The 17,426-nt window shown below is 43.3% G+C and overlaps 1 protein-coding gene across 3 annotated transcripts; it reads right to left on the minus strand.

The window, feature by feature from the left end:
- Nucleotides 1-345: 345 nt before the first annotated feature.
- On the minus strand, nucleotides 346-16,328 carry LOC118398288 (zinc transporter 8-like). 3 transcript variants are annotated; one of them, XM_035793480.2, is made up of 8 exons: nucleotides 16,122-16,328; nucleotides 8,303-8,469; nucleotides 7,975-8,121; nucleotides 7,177-7,330; nucleotides 6,019-6,376; nucleotides 3,824-3,929; nucleotides 3,416-3,550; nucleotides 346-3,157 (listed from the first exon to the last, which is right to left on the minus strand). In XM_035793480.2, exons 1-8 carry the CDS (start codon nucleotides 16,175-16,177, stop codon nucleotides 3,012-3,014), a joined length of 1,269 nt encoding a protein of 422 aa, XP_035649373.1. In that variant the 5' UTR covers nucleotides 16,178-16,328; the 3' UTR covers nucleotides 346-3,011. The 3 variants fall into 3 exon arrangements, with proteins under 3 accessions (XP_035649373.1, XP_035649372.1, XP_035649374.1); XM_035793479.2 differs by lacking the exon at nucleotides 16,122-16,328 and adding an exon at nucleotides 13,476-13,835; XM_035793481.1 differs by lacking the exon at nucleotides 16,122-16,328 and adding an exon at nucleotides 12,973-13,093.
- Between the last annotated feature and the right edge of the window lie 1,098 nt (nucleotides 16,329-17,426).

A 17,426-nucleotide genomic window follows, 5' to 3' on the forward strand; every position in this document is an offset into this window, starting at 1 on the left:
CCCCTTAAAAGATTTAGATGCACTATTGTAAAGTGGCTGTTCCACTGGATGTCATAAGGTGAATGCACCAATTTGTAAGTCGCTCTGGATAAGAGCGTCTGCTAAATGACTTAAATGTAAATGTAATGGGTCAGTAACACTAAGGGACCCTTGAGACCCAAGATGGCTGATCCATTGCATTGACGGCCTACAGCTGCACCAGACTGGCTGAAGGTCGAGGAGGGGACAGGGAAATGAAAAGGGATCAAGGTGTGCAAAGAGACAATGGACCCACTGAGTGCTGTGTTGCTGAGCAACCCGTATCCTTATCAGGAACTATAGCAGAAGGCAAAAGGGCAAACATGATTATTTTCAACAGTAGATTTTATTCAAATCAGCATTTTAAATATAAGGACGGTTTTGTTCTCTTAATTATTAGCATCTCACACCGTGCGGTTTCATCTAATGTTCTTTAAACGATACAGTGACCAGCATTTCAATATAGACACTTAAACCATTAAGCACTCAAATGACATTTTAATATGTGGACTTACAGTAAGACAAAAACATATATAAATATAATTCATGGTGCAACACTTTCAAGCCTGTGATCAGCTATGGCACCCCATCCCTGATCTCTTCAATCTTTACTTCTTTGGGAATGTTGGCACAGAGGCACTTTCTTGTGACTATAGAATGACCACCTCAGCTTTCAGAGATAAACAAACTAACCACACAACAAAAGGGGTCAAATACAAAGCAGGATCAGTGAGTTAGCCAGCTATTTTTGATAAACAACCCCAAATAACTTGTTGATTTTCCTGGTTCATTAAGAAATGTCAATTTAGATATGTGTTTTTGGTTGTTGAGTCATTTGGAGGGGGGGGGTAAATGATCTAAACCTGTGATCATGGTCGAATTATTAAAAACTCTCCAACCTATGGCAAAATGTGTCGCTGTAAAACTGCTACATTTCCTCTCCACCCCATGACAAAATGAGTAGAATTGCAAGAAATGTGTTATAAAATTCCTAAATCTTCTCTACACCCCATGGCAGAATGTGTAGAATTGCGGGAAATTAACTCTAAGGGCTCTATCTTAACAAACCTAACGCAATCGTCAATCTAAGCATTGGCAGTAGCGCTATAGGTTCGAGGGTGTGTCCAAAATATTTTTGCTATTTTTACAACCACAATTATCTGCGCAGTTGCTGGCGGTGGCTCGAAAGGGCTGGGATTTGATGAATAAATAAGTTGTGGGTGTGTTGAGGCTTGACCCCTCACTGGCCAATCAGAACGTGCTCCATGGCTAAATATGTGGTTGCTTCAATTTGTGTATATACAGTCTTGTATATATTACCTTGGGATCAACTCAAATTCCAATGTTAGTCCACTATAGTTTGTTAAACAGCTTACAGAAAGAAAATAACTAAATATAGATCCCATATTTGCTAAACTTGAACCTGTTTGCAGTCCACATTGTTCTAAGTAATTGCTTCAATAGCATTCGCACTGATTTAGGGGCTGGGCCTACTGTAAATTGCATTATGGCTGAGCATGGACATGCCAAATGTTGTCAATAAGCAAGATTAAATTCACACTGAAAATTTGTGTTTGAGTTTGTTTTAATAAAATTAAACAAAAAGCAAGAAATCTGTTTTATTCTTTTTCAACAACAATAAATGCATGTCGAATGTAATGATATCATAAAATCACCATCATGAAAAAAAAACAACGCATTGCTGTTGAACCAGCCTTCGCTATAGTAGTCCTAGGGTAAAGGTAGTCTGTGGAGGGCTTGGATTTGTTTTGAAAGTTGAAATGGAAAACAAGCAATTGTTACATGAAAATAACTTCTAAATACGAGGTTCACCGGTATTCCCCGAGGATCTCATCTCTCTTGTCACGATGGGCACGGAGACATGTAACCTATATCATGGAGGGAGTATGTCCAAAGCATGGCTAAAATACTGTAGGCCTGCCTACAATGCACAGATAAAAAGGGAATGTCAGCTCACTGTTTTGCTCCTTTCAAACTTGATACAGTATTTTAATAAAGCTTGGGTGATTAAGATTTATTTCCAAGCGGTCTCACGAGCCAAGCCCTTTATCGACGGTCTTGTCTAGCCTACTTGATTACATTGGACAGGACAAAAAGAAAACAGCCTTCATTGAGAGGGAAGACTATGCTTGGTTTTTAATCAAATAAAATGGATGTTTTATGTTTCTAAATACAAAGTATACAGGTACCAAATCACATCTTGTTCCATGTTCATGTGGGCAGTGTGCGCGTCACGGCTGGATAGGCTGTGTTTCAGCTGTCAAAATTCATACCATAACCAACTGCGTTAACATTAAAACCAGCTTTTGATCGGTCTTAAATATCCCTGCCAGTGCCGGCTGAAATTAGTACTTTGGATCATGTTTTTAAGGGCACGCCTAAAATATTTACACTCCTCCCATCTGAGCGTAAGCATGCTGATGTTAGATGGATAAATTGCCAAACCTGGCGTTAAAGGTGGGAAAATGCCAGTCTGACAGTTTTTACGTGATGAAATTGCAAACTAACTTGCGTATGACACTAGCACCTCCTTAACACCAGCTGAAAATAGAGCCCTAAAACATTGAACCTGCTTTGTAGTATACCCCTCTGGTCCAATATCCATGATTGATCAGCCAAAAGCAGAGCCTGAAGTGGACTGAAATATGTGCCGGTACTCCTCCAGAGAGATACTGCACTGCAAGTTGTTCGCTGTAACATATAGTCAAAAAAAGTTGTGTTCTATTCTATTTGGAGTGCTGTTTATATTAAGGTGCCACAACGCCGCAATATTTTAGGCCGCATTCTATAAAAGGTGTAGGAACTCTAGCGGTACAAATGTGAGGTGTGAGAAATCAGTTCCAATATGTTCCTGGTCAAGTCAAGCACTCGCCAAAAGACTGTGTCAGGCTACAACTAAATCCTGGTTAGGTAGCTTAACTTAGCCTTATTCCTCTGGGCTCCTGGCCTCTCCCATGGGCTTAAACAGGTGTCTACATTTTGGGGTCCTCACACAGACTACACCCAGGCTTCTGGTCGGCCTGCTGTTCCAGCTGTAAGGTGACTGAATGAAAGTTGTAGTTGGAGAAGCAGGTTTGGGTCATCTCCCTTAGGACTGGCTGGGCATCCACTATGTCATCTGTGGAGGGAAAGGAAATGCAACTATGATGACACTGACCAACTGACAATATCGCAAGTCACTACGGTCTGATCAAGTCAAGTCACAAGCAGTGCACACATATAGTGGAAACAGCAGTGGCATTTCCGCAGAATGTTTCATTCTCGGGTGCATGACAATCGAAAAAAAGGGTCAGGGACACAATAAAGCCATCATCATCACATATGGGAGTTGTAACATAACAGGAGATTACTGACAGCCTAGTCCAGCTACACTCACCTATAGCCACGTGCGCTGAGAGCACCGTCTGGTTCATAGTCAGGGCCCAGATATGGAGGCTATGGACAGACTTCACCCCCTTCACTGCCAGCAGCCGATCCCTCACCTCACCGTGCTTCACTCCAGCTGGGGTACCTGGGGAGAAGTAAGAGAGGGAGGGAGGGAAAGAGAGAGAGAGAGATGGATTTCATTACACGCAAACGCACACACAGAGAGGGGGGACTGGGCACAAAAGATCTTGGGCAACACTTGTGATCATAAAAGTTTTAGACATGTTGCAATCGTCAACTCTTGCACAAATCATATCCTTATGGCTGTCGTCCCTATAAATCATTCCTCGTCTACAATAAGACGTCTACTTTGCCATAATCCCGAAACAGGGACGATAGAGAGAACTCCCTGTATTACCTTCCATGAGGACAAGCAGGATGTCTCTCATAATGGTGATGGTGGTTCCCAGGACAAACATGGAAAACAGGAACGTACAGATCGGGTCAGCTATCTTATACTCAGGCTGTGGGAAACAAAGAGAAAGCGAGAGTAAGGACCGTAATCATTACATTGTGATTGCATGATCTATTTTCCACCCAATATATTTAACTTTAGTTAAGACATACTTGTGGTAAAACATACAGGGGACATTTCGATCTCACGTTAGAAACACATGAACGTTTGTGCTTGTACAGCATCACAAAAGGGATCATTCTATTGAGGATTGCCTGCTAGCAATATCAGTTGAAAAAAATACATCAATCTCTAGTTTTGGAGTTACCTTTGAGAACATGACGCAGTAGATTTCAGTGCCTACGGAGGTGCATGCTCAGCACATGAAGATTTTGAGAGATTATCACACACAGGAAGGAAGAGGGGGAGTCTAAAAGTCACACTGGACTTACTGTGAAATTAACAGTAAACTACTGTAACAGAGCGGTCCATTGTGTACTGCAATGATACTTAATTAATTTGTCGAGAGTGTCATTTTTGCAGCCTCTGCATGGGGCACAAGGCAATAAATCCCAAAGTGGATAAAGTCAACAATTTATAATACAGTAAATTGCCGCTAACTAGAAGTTATATGATCTTCCATCAATTACTGATTGATTCTTTCAATTATTTAAATCCCATTGTGTTTTGCTGAGAGTTTTTAATATTATTTATGTACAATTTATGCAAATTCAAAAATACTAACTTAATCTATGAAATTAGACTAATAACCTAACGTTGTCGGGGCTCTATTTGGGCCACTCTTTGAGTATGTGACATATTGTATGTTTCATTCTAATGCAATGAGTATTCAGCTATCTAAATGACCAGATCAAAAGGACATCTTACGAAAGCCAGGAAGAGTGTGTCAACACGAACATCCGCCTCATCCTTATCTAACATGCCCATTGTGCCTCAGTCCTAATCTTCTCACCCCATCGCCCTCTCCACCCCAGTTGACCACTACTTCCCCATCACTCCAGTTGACCACTACCTCCCCATCACCCCAGTTGACCACTACCTCCCCATCACCCCAGTTGACCACGACCTCCCCATCACCCCAGTTGGCCACTACCTTCCCATCACTCCAGTTGACCACTACCTCCCCATCACCCCAGTTGACCACTACCTCCCCCATCACCCCAGTTGACCACTACCTCCCCATCTCCCCAGTTGACCACTACCTCCCCCATCTCCCCAGTTGACCACTACCTCCCCATCACCCCAGTTGACTACTACCTCCCCATCACCCCAGTTGACCACTACCTCCCCCATCACCCCAGTTGACCACTACCTCCCCCATCTCCCCAGTTGACCACTACCTCCCCATCACCCCAGTTGACTACTACCTCCCCATCACCCCAGTTGACCACTACCCCTCCATCACCCCAGTTGGCTACTTCCTCCCACATGACACCAGTTGACCACTACCTCCCCCGTCACCCCAGTTGACCACTACCTCCCCCGTCACCCCAGTTGACTACTACCTCCCCCGTCACACCAGTTGACCACTACCCCTCCATCACCCCAGTTGGCTACTACCTCCCAAATGACCACTACCTCCCCCATCACCCCAGTTGACTACTTCCTCCCACATGACACCAGTTGACCACTACCTCCCCCGTCACCCCAGTTGACCACTACCTCCCACATGACCCCAGTTGACCACTACCTCCCCCGTCACCCCAGTTGATCACCATCTTCCACATCACCCCAGTTGATCACCATCTCCCACGTCACCCCAGTTGACCACTACCTCCCCATGTCACCCCAATTGACCACTACCTCCCCATCACCCCAGTTGACCACGACCTCCCCATCACCCCAGTTGACCACGACCTCCCCATCACCCCAGTTGACCACGACCTCCCCATCACCCCAGTTGGCCACTACCTTCCCATCACCCCAGTTGACCACTACCTCCCACGTCACCCCAATTGACCACTACCTCCCCATCACCCCAGTTGACCACGACCTCCCCCATCACCCCAGTTGACCACTACCTCCATGACCCCAGTTGACCACTACCTCCCACATGACCCCAGTTGACCACTAACTCCCCCGTCACCCCAGTTGATCACCATCTCCCACGTCACCCCAGTTGACCTCTGACCACTGACCTTAAAGAAGATGATGATGGCGCTGACCAGCACGCTGATGCTCTGGAGCAGGTCTCCCACAACATGCACGAAGGCAGCGCGCACGCTGGCATTGGCCTGAGGTCGTGACCCCGCCGACTTCTGCTGCTGACCGTCCACCCCATTGTGCTGCTCCACGTCGCCATTTCCATGGGAATGGTTTTCTTGGTTACCGTTACTGTGCGAGTGGCTGCTCTTGTGGCTGTGCCCATGCCCATTGCCCGCCGCGTGGCTGTGCCCATGCTTGCTCTTGTCGTTAGTGCTGTGGCTGTGGCCGTGCCCACTGCTGAGGCCCCCGTGGCTGTGCCCATGCCCAGACTGGTGCAGGGTGAAAGCCATACTGCCCACAGGACATTCAGAAAGACATAACATATTAAAAGCCTTGTTATTAGGCATTATAAATGCTCATATATGCTTACAACACGTTATAAAACATTATACATGGATGCTTCCTGCTGTTGAAGATGTCTGTAGGCTGTTTACGTGACAATACCTGTATATCTACTTGCTGCTGTTGAGTAACACTGCTCTACAGACTGTCAGTAACATTTCAACTAACTATCTACTAACCATAACCCTAGCTCTAGCTCTAACCCTAATGTTAACCCTTGACCTTATTCTAAACCAAACCCTAACAGTAACCTTAGCAAGCAGTTGCTTATTAACAGACAGTTTGCTGATAGTATGACCATCTTTAGAGCATCTACAGATGGAAAATCTAAACTATCCAAATAAAGTGTGACCTACTGTGGTTTGATTTTCACTTGTGAATCACCAATATCTAGCCCTAACGGGGAACCATTAACAACCCAGAAATACTACTTACAGGGACTAAAGCCCACGGAAATCCACGTCACTTTCTCAGCTTGTCTGTCATCCGTAGTCGTCAATCGTAAACACTACATTAGTCATGGTCACAGCAGACTATGTCAATTCCAAAGATGAAGTCAATTCATGAATGGAATTTAATTTAATTTAAAATTCAATTCAAACGAAATTACATTTCAATTCAGATATTGTGAACTTCAATTCAGGAAGTGAATTTCAGCTAAGCCACTGAATTGAAAAGGAAGTGACCCCAGCCCTGTTGACCGTGACAGCCTGAACGAATGGGCTGCGTTTTGGCGTCGGTGGACTCACATGATGTTTGCCAGCACAGCGCAGCCTGAAGTAATGAGCATGATGGTCCCCTCGATCTCATAATTATCGCTGATGAGGCGCTGCACAGCCAGGTAAACCAGCACACCTGTCACCAGCCAGATGGTCACCACCGAGAGGAGAGCACCCAAGATCTCTAGAGGATAGAGGGAGAGGGGACACACAGGAGAGGAGAGAAAGAGAACACGTGACGTTTTAATCAGAGACCATAGTGAGAGAAATGTGATGGGACAGATATATTACAGTAAAGAGCTGCAGAAAAACCCATTTCATATTGCCAGCAGTGCCCGGCACAACCATGCAGTGCCAAACGTACCACATAGTGAGAGCCAAGAGGAAAAGGTCTCCAATTAGAGACACAGGTAGCCTAGTTTTACAAAACTCTAGTTGAGACGTGAATCATTGTCCTATGCACAAATATTCGCCTGAACGGGAATCGATGCATCTAATGGTATCTGATTTTTTTAAGTATCTACTGTCCGGTTCCTATTGTAAAGGCCATGATACATAAATCACAATGCTACAAACAACCGTAGGAATGATATTCTAGAAACACATTAAATTACTCCACTTCAACTTACTTGTTCCTGAAAGAGTATAAAGCACACACATTAAGTGGCTCATGAGATTGGGATACAGCATGTATTGATTATTGATGAAGATGGCAGTGATGATGAGGGTGAGCATTTTATGATAATGATGATCATGATTAAGATGAAGGTGATGATGACGATGATAAAGACATAATGACGATGATGATGATGAGGCTGATGATCTCACCTGCACGATGCCAGCCATAGCTGAGTGTGCGTGTGGCGGGTCTGGACGAGAGCCACAGAGACACCAGGCTGATGATGAAGCTGGCGAAGTCTACCAGCAGGTGGGCGGCGTCTGTCATCACCGCCAGACTCCCCGCAAAGTAACCACCTACAGGCAGAGAAAGGGAGAGCGAGAGAGGGGTGAGAGAGAGCGAGAGAGCGCGAGGAGTATGTCACTAACGACTAACCAACGAACTGACTGACTGTTGACTGCCTGACTGAGAGACACAGACTCACTGACTAACTAATTGACAGGCTAGCCAATAGTCATGTATCATTTGACCCCTCACCCAGGATCTCTCCGATCATGAAGACCAAGCAGACAGCCGAGACCACGTAGAGCCTCTTCCTGGCCAACTGCTTCTCCCGCTCCCTGTCTTCCGTAGCTTGGCTGTTGTCATGGCAATGCTTGATGTTGCTGTCCTTCTCCTTCTGCATTATCCCATCTGTGGACACACTGTGGGGGGGGACAGGAAAAGAAGACAACAGGCATATGGATTATCCAAAAATTGAGGAGGAGAGGGGGATGAAAAGGGGAATGGGTGGGAAGACAAGAGAGATGGATGTCATGAAATTCATCCAAGAGGGAGGAGGAGAAGGGGGGACAGAACGCAGAGACTGAGGTAGAGCCTGTAAGAATGGTTGTCTCTCTCGTGTTGTGCCCAGAAAGACCAGACAAGTGAGATGGATGTCATGAAAGTCGTCCAAGAATTAGGAGGAGGAGGAGGAGGAGGAGGAGGGGGAATGGAAAGAAGAGAGAAAGACTGAGGCTGAGCAGAGTTTGTATGAAAGGATGGCTCTCTCGTGTTGTGCCCACCTTGTGTGCCGTTACTTGTTGCACTCAGCTGCGCATTCAGGCACTTCCACAGCCCAAAATGAATTCTCAGTATCGGCACTCAGGCAGTGGCAAAGAAAAACGTCTTACAATTCTACACATTTTGCCATTGGGGCAAAGAGAAACATATGCAGCTTTATACTTAATCTCATGCTATTCTACACATTTTGCCATGAGGCTGAGAGAAAATTTTGCTGATTTAAAGCTAATTTCCTGCTATTCCACACATTGCCATGAGGCAGAGCGGGAAAAAACGCCAGTTTGTTCATTAACAGTGTAGTGTTTTCTTTCTCAAAATAGAAATTCTACATCCATTATGTTAATGACATTGTCTGTGATGTTAATTAAATAGTATGCATTAAGCATGACATACTTATCTTTTAGTAATATGTTTCTGTCTGTAGTATTTTTAAGTTAGTGAGCGTCGTTAAAGCTGTAATAATGTTGTATGTTGTGGTTACAATCCGTAGCATTCCCAGTGCCTCAAGTGTTTTTACTGTCTGCCATAAAGTCAACTGTTGACCCCCTCTTTCCAACACCCCAGGGCGAATACTACCCAAATTGAGTCACCGAATACGGTCACCAAATACAGTCAGTAGCATATACAGTCCACCTCCATTTCAAAGCCTGTTTGGTACATGAAAGGACACCCCTCAGGAAACTGACACTGTTACTTTTCAAAGTAATAATTCCCTAAATCTCGATGCAGAGTCGCAGTGGAAAGATAAAGACAAGACAGATTGCGTGCTGTGTTTTACTCTGAAGCCTGAAGGTTGATTTTATTATTAGTTTTAAAGCAGTTGTGTGTACTGTTCACGTGAACGGAGAATGTTGAATCTCAACGAATCAGTCCCGGATGCTCGCGTTGCAATAAGCAAAGAAGAAAAAAGAGCAGTGACAGCCACGGAGCTAGCGGAGGAGCTGACGAACTGGAAAAGCCTCCCGCTTCATTTAAGTCTCATGTATGGGAGCATTTTGGCTTCCCTGTCAAATATGATGACGGAAGAAGGGTGGTGGACAACACCATTACGGTGTATAGGCTTAGTGCCACAAGAAAGCAATATGATCATGGAAATACATTGAGCATGGCCACACATTTAAAGCGCCATCACCCTGGTGTGTCAGTGACGGGAGACAACTCAGCCAAGAGACAACAACTTCTCACCGCGGCATTAAAGCAGCCCTTTGCTACAGAATCAGACCGGGCTGAAGCCATCACCAAATCTATTGGAATGTTTATCGCTGCAGAGATGAGGCCATACTCTGTTGTAGAAAACAAAGGGTTTAAAAATATGGTGAAAGTGCTTGAGCCACGCTACGAAATCCCCTGGCGCAGCCACTATTGCCCAATAGCAATATCCAAATCACCGCAGATAATGCCAAGAGCCAAGTAAATGCAGTGATAGAAGATGGACTGGGGCCACTGATAGCTTGCTTTGCACGTGTGGTCAATTTAGCATCCCAAATGGGAATCTCAGGTAACCAGATGAACCGCCTCCTTGGGAGGATCAGGAAGGTGGTTTCCTTTTCCCCCTGAAGCACAACAGCCGCTCGTGTGCTTAAGACCAAGCACGAAATGCTACAACTACCAACCCACAAGCTCATACACGATGTCACAACAAGATGGAACTCCACTTATGACATGTTGGAGCACCATCTTGAGCAGCAGGTAGCTGTATACTCTGCACTGACAGACAAGACCCTGAAAAAAATATATAAAGACATCGTCACCTTGTCTGATGATGACGCGAAAGTGGCAGAGGAGGTCCTCCAGGTGCTCAAACCCCTCAAAACGGTTGCAATTCTATTGAGCACTGAAACTGCACCGTCTGTGTCCATGATCCTACCTCTGAAAACAAGGATTCTACAATCCATGGCCCCAAGTGAGGAAGACAGCACCATCACAAGAGATGTCAAGGTTGCCATTAGAGAGGACCTGAACCCCAGATACCCCCCTAATGTACAGGACTAGCTTCATAGAGGTACTGCACTGCATCCAAGGTTCAAGTCCCTGTCTCACCTAGACACTGCCCAACACCCGAGGACATACAGTGATCTCACCACTGAGACTGTGGCCACTGAAGAGGTCAAAAAAAGAGTGAATTACTTAAATAATAAATATAGTGCAGTCTAATCTTAGTCTATGCAATTAGAATCATCCATTTTTTATTTGGAATAATAATGGATTTTATTAAATGTTATTGCCACAATTATAGTTCTATGAAATATGAAAATAAATAATAATTTTGTTTAATTGATCAAGTTATTTTTTTTCTGTAATGTCAAGCCACAGAGCCGACAGGGGGCAGACTCAGAGGCATCTCCTCCACAAAATAATTTGTCCATGAAGAAGCTTTTCGGGGACAAAAGTTTGCCAACACCATCAAAGAGGAGATGGCATCCTACAAGGTAGCAAGCTGCATTCCAGTGGATGGTGATCCACTGGCATGGTGGAAAAACAATGAGTGTGAATACCCTCACATTGCCATGATGGCAAGATGCTACCTGGCTGTGCCTGGCACAGCAGTTCCTAGCGAGAGGGTGTTCTCCACGGCAGGGGACATAGTGACTGCAGAGGTCTACCCTCTCCCCAGATAATGTAGACACCCTCATCTTTTTGGAAAATAATTTGAAGTTATAAGCTCAGGTCTGCTTTGCTTTCTTTCTTTTTTTTTACATTTCTTTTTGATGATGTGGACACGGCCATTTTTTTAAATTCACTATTGTTTAAAGGAAGAAGGTATCATGCATTATATTGCACTTTAATTTAACAATTGAGTATTGAATAATTTATTTTAAGATTTTATTTAAAAATTTAAAAGTTCCTTGCTTTAAGTGTTCTTTAAGTAATAAAAATGGAAAGCAGAGTTATATTTGTTTCCCTTTTTTTTTTTTTTTTGCTAATCTGAAAAATGATCCGATCCGTGACTCAAAACCGTGATCCGAACTGTGAGTTTTGTGACCCGTTGCACCACAAACTACTGAACACTGAACCAGTTGCATCTGTTAGGCTAACTGACTGTGTTCAACCTTGTAGCCTTGTAGAAGGACTATCCTTCCTTTAAATCCCCCACCCAGGGACCAGATAATGGATGTAATGGGAGAGTAGTGTTGGGGAGGAGTGAACTACAGTACATGTAGTTCAACTAGTGATTGAAATACATTTTGCAGTAGCTTGGCAGTAGTTGAACTTAATTCAAATCTTGGTAGTGTTTTAAGTAGTAAATTACTTATTTTCCATGTAGCAGTCTAGCTAATTACCGGAACTAGACACTGTTTTTTTTTTGCCAAAATGTGCAAAAAAATGTGTGAAGTAGGTAAGAATTGCCTTTCTTTTTGGGAAACAGACCTGCCCAATTTTCACTTGAAACATCGTTTTTGTGTTTAATAGGCCAAATTACACATTCTGTTAACATCTGACTCCCCATTAACCTGTTTTTGCCAGTTTTAGTCTATGACATTTCAGATTTAGATATGATCATTTATCACAAATTAGTTTGGATGTGGTGAACTACCTTTTCAAAGTTACTTTAGCGACCAGCAGTAGACACATTTTTTTTAAAGCTTCTTCCTCACTCCTGATATGGTAAAAAGCTGAGGGTTGAGGCTGGAGAAATGTAAACACTCAAATTCAGGACTGACCATCAATGATATCAAAATTATAGCTTTAACCATGATTTGAGGCTATGTAGTGTTTGTTTACATTGACTTTGTTTACAAACATTGGCGTAAAACAAGCGTATATATTGGATTATGATGGGGTATGACAGTTTAACTAAACTCATTATGCATTTATAAATTATATTCTTCAATAATCAACACTGTGGGAGTGATAACGCCAGATTTGGTGTGGATGCTATTAAATAACTAAAGATACCGTGCACTCTAAGCATGACAATTAGCCCTAAATTAAGTTTAACATCGCAGAAGGAGCGTGAACTGACTGCTGAACTCCTGTCATACTTACTGCAGAGCAATTGCAAACCTAAAATTGGAACCCGTGCGCAAAAAGTTTTTTACGCATGGCTGGAGCAAGGGTAATAGGCTGTCTTAGATGATTTAAAAACGGCGTTTTATTCAATAAATGAACAATGGCAATTCAAATAATATGTCAACGAAACTCACCATGGGCGCTCAACACCCCCCTCGTTCAGCATTGACATCAGCCAAACTTTATTTTCCAACGTCACAAGTTTCAAGAGAGGGGGATTCTCGTGTTCTTGACCCTCCAATTTTGTTCACCCCGAAAGCTAGCACAGAACTAGAACCGTGTGTAAAAGTTTGTAGACTATAAATCAGCCAGCCTAGCAGGAGCCCAGGCTGAGTTTGAGTACAGAGAACGCCTAAAAAGGTGAACTCATGGCTGTCTGCTGTATATAAAACATTATTAAAACAAACTGTCAAAATAAATGTGACTGCATATGAAATGTGATAACTAGGACTAATCGTTCATTAGCACAATAAAATAATAATATCGTCCTATACATGTGGATATGGTTCAAGTGACAGAAACATCAACTCATCATCAAGTTGCTCAAGTTGTTTTCAGATATCATAAATGTAAATGACAACATTGAAAACAACAGCCTGACACTTTAAATACACAATAAATAAACGGGATACTTTACCTTTCCATGGTGATGCTATACATGGTGCCTTTCTCCGTGACCAGTTGAGTTTTCTCTGTGTCATTTCTGAACATGATTTCGTGCTTCAGGGATGACCGTAAAAAAATATAACTAGGTACACTATTAACACTATTAACCCAGCCAATATATGTAGACGGAGAAATTAAAACAGAAGACAAAATTTAAATGCCCTCAAAAATATCTATATTTTTAAATGGACTAATGTAAACTATATGTTTTCAGCGTTATCATCATCTAAATAGATATCCTCTCACAAAAGAGGGTAAGTTCCACGCATCATTGGTTGAGTGACTATGCAAGCAGTGTTTGTATTCGAAGCCTTGTGACCACGCACCGTGTGCAAATTTAGCCGCTTGCAGCACCTTTGGGCAAAAGTTTTTTATTCAGGGAGAGGGTGGGAATTTTAATAAGAGAGCTTCTGTTTCGAAAAAGTCATATTCCTTAAAATAAGATTTGCTTCTAATCTTAGGAATGTAGGCCGCCAAAATTAAACATGAAGGAAAATATGGATTATTTTATTACAACCGAATCCTCAGCTTTCGCATTTAGCCTTCCGAGTGGCACAGCGTTCTAAGGCACTGTGCTAGAGGCATCACTATGGGATGTCCTTGTCCCATTGCGCTCTAGCGACTCCTTGTGGTGTGCCGGGCGCATGCACGCTGACTTCGGTCACCAGTTGTATGGTGGTTCCTCGACACATTGGTGTGGCTGGTTAAGGGCTTGGCAGAGACATGTTTCAGAGGACATATGGCTCTTGACCTTTGCCTTTACCGAGTCCGTACAGTAGTTGCAGCAATGGGACAAGACTGTAATGACCAATTGGATATCATGAAATTTGGGAGAAAAAAAGGGTAAAAAGTACTAAACAAAAACAATACTCACCCTCCATTTGGCAAGTCTGACCATAATTATCTCCATCCCCCTGATTCTTGCTTACAAGCAAAAACTCAAACAGGAAGCACCTGTGACGCACTCAATATGGAAGTGGTCCGATTAAGTGGATGCTTAACCACAGGAGCGTTCCGCTAGCACAGACTGGAATATGTTCCCGGATTCATCCGATAACATTGAGGAGTTTACCACATCAGTCACTGGCTTCATTAATAAGTGCATCAACGACATCGTCCTCACAGTGACCGTACGTACATATGCCAATCAGAAGCCATGGATTACAGGCAACATCTGAAATGAACTAAAGGCTAGAGTTGCCGCTTCCAAAGAGCAAGACACTAACCCGGACACTTATAAGAAATCCTGCTACGACCTCTGACGAGCAATCACAGTCAAAACGTCAATACAGGACTAAGATTGAATTTTACTAAGCCGGCTCTGAAGCTTGTCAGATGTGGCAGGGCTTGCAAACTATCACGGATTGCGAAGGGATAACCCAGCCGCAAGCTGCCCAGTGACACAAGCCTTTCAGGCCAGCGAAATTCCTTCTTTGTTCACTTCGAGGTAAGCAACACTGAACCATGTATGAGAGCACCAGCTGTTCCGGCCAACTGTGTGATCTCTTTCTCCGTAGCTGATGTGAGTAAGACCTTTAAAGAAGTTAACATTCACAAGGCAGCAGGGCCAGACGGATTACCAGGATGCGTACATAGAGCATGCGCTGACCAGCTAGCAAATGTCCTCACTGACATTTTCCAACCACCAAGACACTTCCGAGAGTTGGCTGTCCGGACAAACTGAGCAATCGGGGGAGAAGGGCCTTGGTCAGTGAGGTGACCAATAACCCGATGGTCACTCTGACAGAGCTCCAGAGTTCCTTCCTTAATGCATGGGTTAGGGTCGCACAGGGATGTGGACATGAAGCCAGGGTTAGGGATAGAGTTAGAGTTAGGGTTAGGGTTGAACTGGGTCACAGACACGAAGCTAGGGTTAAGATTACTGCTGTAAGTACAGTGTAATAATAATGAGTCATTACAAACAAGAAAGCATGACATAAGCTTATAGATCATTTTCAAAGCATCCGTATACACTGTAGGGTCGGAAATGATTGACACCCTTGATAAAGACGAGCAATAATGACTATATAAAATTAATAAATCAAATAATGAGCTATATAGTATGCAAAAGAAAACATTAGGAAATGTTAAAATTTTGTACTAATGCAATTGCTCAGAGAAATACATTTTGTTTAACAATTACAACAACAAAAAATCTCAAAAAGGTAAATTAGTCAAACGTTTAGTATTTTGGTCCCACATTCCTAGCAGGCAATGACTACATGAAGCTTGTGACCACAGACTTGTTGGATGCATTGCAGTTCATTTTGCTTGTGTTTAAGATGATTTTGTGCCTTTAATAAATTAATGGCAAATACAGTATTTTGCCATTTTGAAGACACTTTTATAGAATATGTTACCAAACACTTTAATGTGGATGCTACCACGATTACAGATCATTCTTAATTAATCATAAATAATGATGAGTGACAAAGTTACAGGGTCAAAGGTCATTCTCCCAAGACATGCTAACCTACCCTGTTATTGGTAATGTATGATATATAAAGCCTTTATAAATTGACGTTAGTTTAATGAAGTGGGACCAGAACTTTTCTTTCCCGGCGTGTAAAGCAGGAAATGACCAAAAGGTGGTGATAAGACTCTTCGGCACTCTCACCAAGCCAGCATTTGGCTGTCTGCAGCAGGACTCTGCTCCTCAGGATCCTGGTTCATTTCTGTCAAATCAGCTGGAGAACTGGCGTCTTCTTAACAGTTCACTAGATCTTGTTCACCAAGTGCAGGACCACAGCTTTAGTTTAATGTAACAGAAACCCCTTATGTCCTGTAAAACTGTAGGCTATCACGTTAAACTGTATTTGTTCTGTAAGAGTCCAGAACGGAGTGAAGCAACAAATGATGTTGGCAACTCGTGTGTCCTAACACATTCCACTCATTTGAGGGCATGGGGGTGGGTTTCAATGTGGTTCAGTGACTTGCAATAGCTTAGTTCCTCATATTACGCAATATGTGACTGGTTATCTCACATTCACATTGCAGTGACATTAGTACAAAACCTACCATCCTTATCAAGAGGTTGTTGCCTCTTGGTGTAATGACTAAAATATGTTAGACTAAGAGTCACAGGTATCCTGAGTTCGAACCCGGTCAGGCTACATGTGGCTACACATGTACACATCTACACACAGGCACAGGTACATGTGTCAGGAGTGGGATGGTCTATCATCTCGTATACAAAAAAAGCACATTTGCCTCATGTTACTCACAATATTTGTATTTATTGTTTCAGTCTGGAGATGCCTTTGTTTCTGCAATTCTAAATGTAGATGCAAACGTGTCAAAGCTATTTTAGTCAATTTGTCTGGATCTGCAGCTTTGTTTGTAGGGGTTGCTAGGTGCAGCTCAGACAACTAAGACAGAGTCTGTCTGTCTGTCTGTCTAAGTATTGAAGGGGGACAGCTTTAGGGCTTTGAGGAACAAGCAGTCCACACTAAATTATGTCCTTGTTAACAGGGGTGACATGACAACGAGCCAAGGACATTCCACAGACTACCCCGTTATCCTCAAGAGCACAATGGAGGTAACCTGGGCAACTGTCATTCTTCTCTGTTCCTTCTTTTCCTCCTCCTCCCTCTTCCTTCTCCATAGGGGGAGTGTGTGTGTGTGTGTGTGTGTGTTAAAAAGAGACTCCAAAATGGTAAACAAGCACGGGTCGGGCATTCAGACAATGGCAAAGAGCTGACATCACTCCTGCTGCATCACACTAACACATGACTGAAGCCACTCCACTGTCCCACAGAGGAGGGGGTTGAGGAAAACAGAGGAGAACCTCTTTAAGTTTCCAATCCTGTGCAGAACTACCACTGACACGAGAGAGGACAGGAGGAAGTGGGAGTAGTGAAGCAGAAAGAGAAGAGTTGTCCAGACAACGCTGTATCTTGCTACAGCCGAGAGAAGCTTAGAC

Source organism: Oncorhynchus keta, chromosome 19 (assembly GCF_023373465.1).
Source record: "Oncorhynchus keta strain PuntledgeMale-10-30-2019 chromosome 19, Oket_V2, whole genome shotgun sequence".
NCBI classification, from domain to species: domain Eukaryota; kingdom Metazoa; phylum Chordata; class Actinopteri; order Salmoniformes; family Salmonidae; genus Oncorhynchus; species Oncorhynchus keta.

Excerpts from the sequence above, each read along its gene's own strand:
- LOC118398288 (XM_035793479.2), bottom strand. The coding sequence starts at position 13,549 with ATGTTCAGAAATGACACAGAGAAAACTCAACTGGTCACGGAGAAAGGC. Across the intron at positions 7,331-7,974 it reads CTATGGCTGGCATCGTGCAG|AGATCTTGGGTGCTCTCCTC; the intron begins GTGAGATCATCA and ends TCTATCCTCTAG. Across the intron at positions 6,377-7,176 it reads GCTGTGCTGGCAAACATCAT|TATGGCTTTCACCCTGCACC; the intron begins GTGAGTCCACCG and ends TCCTGTGGGCAG.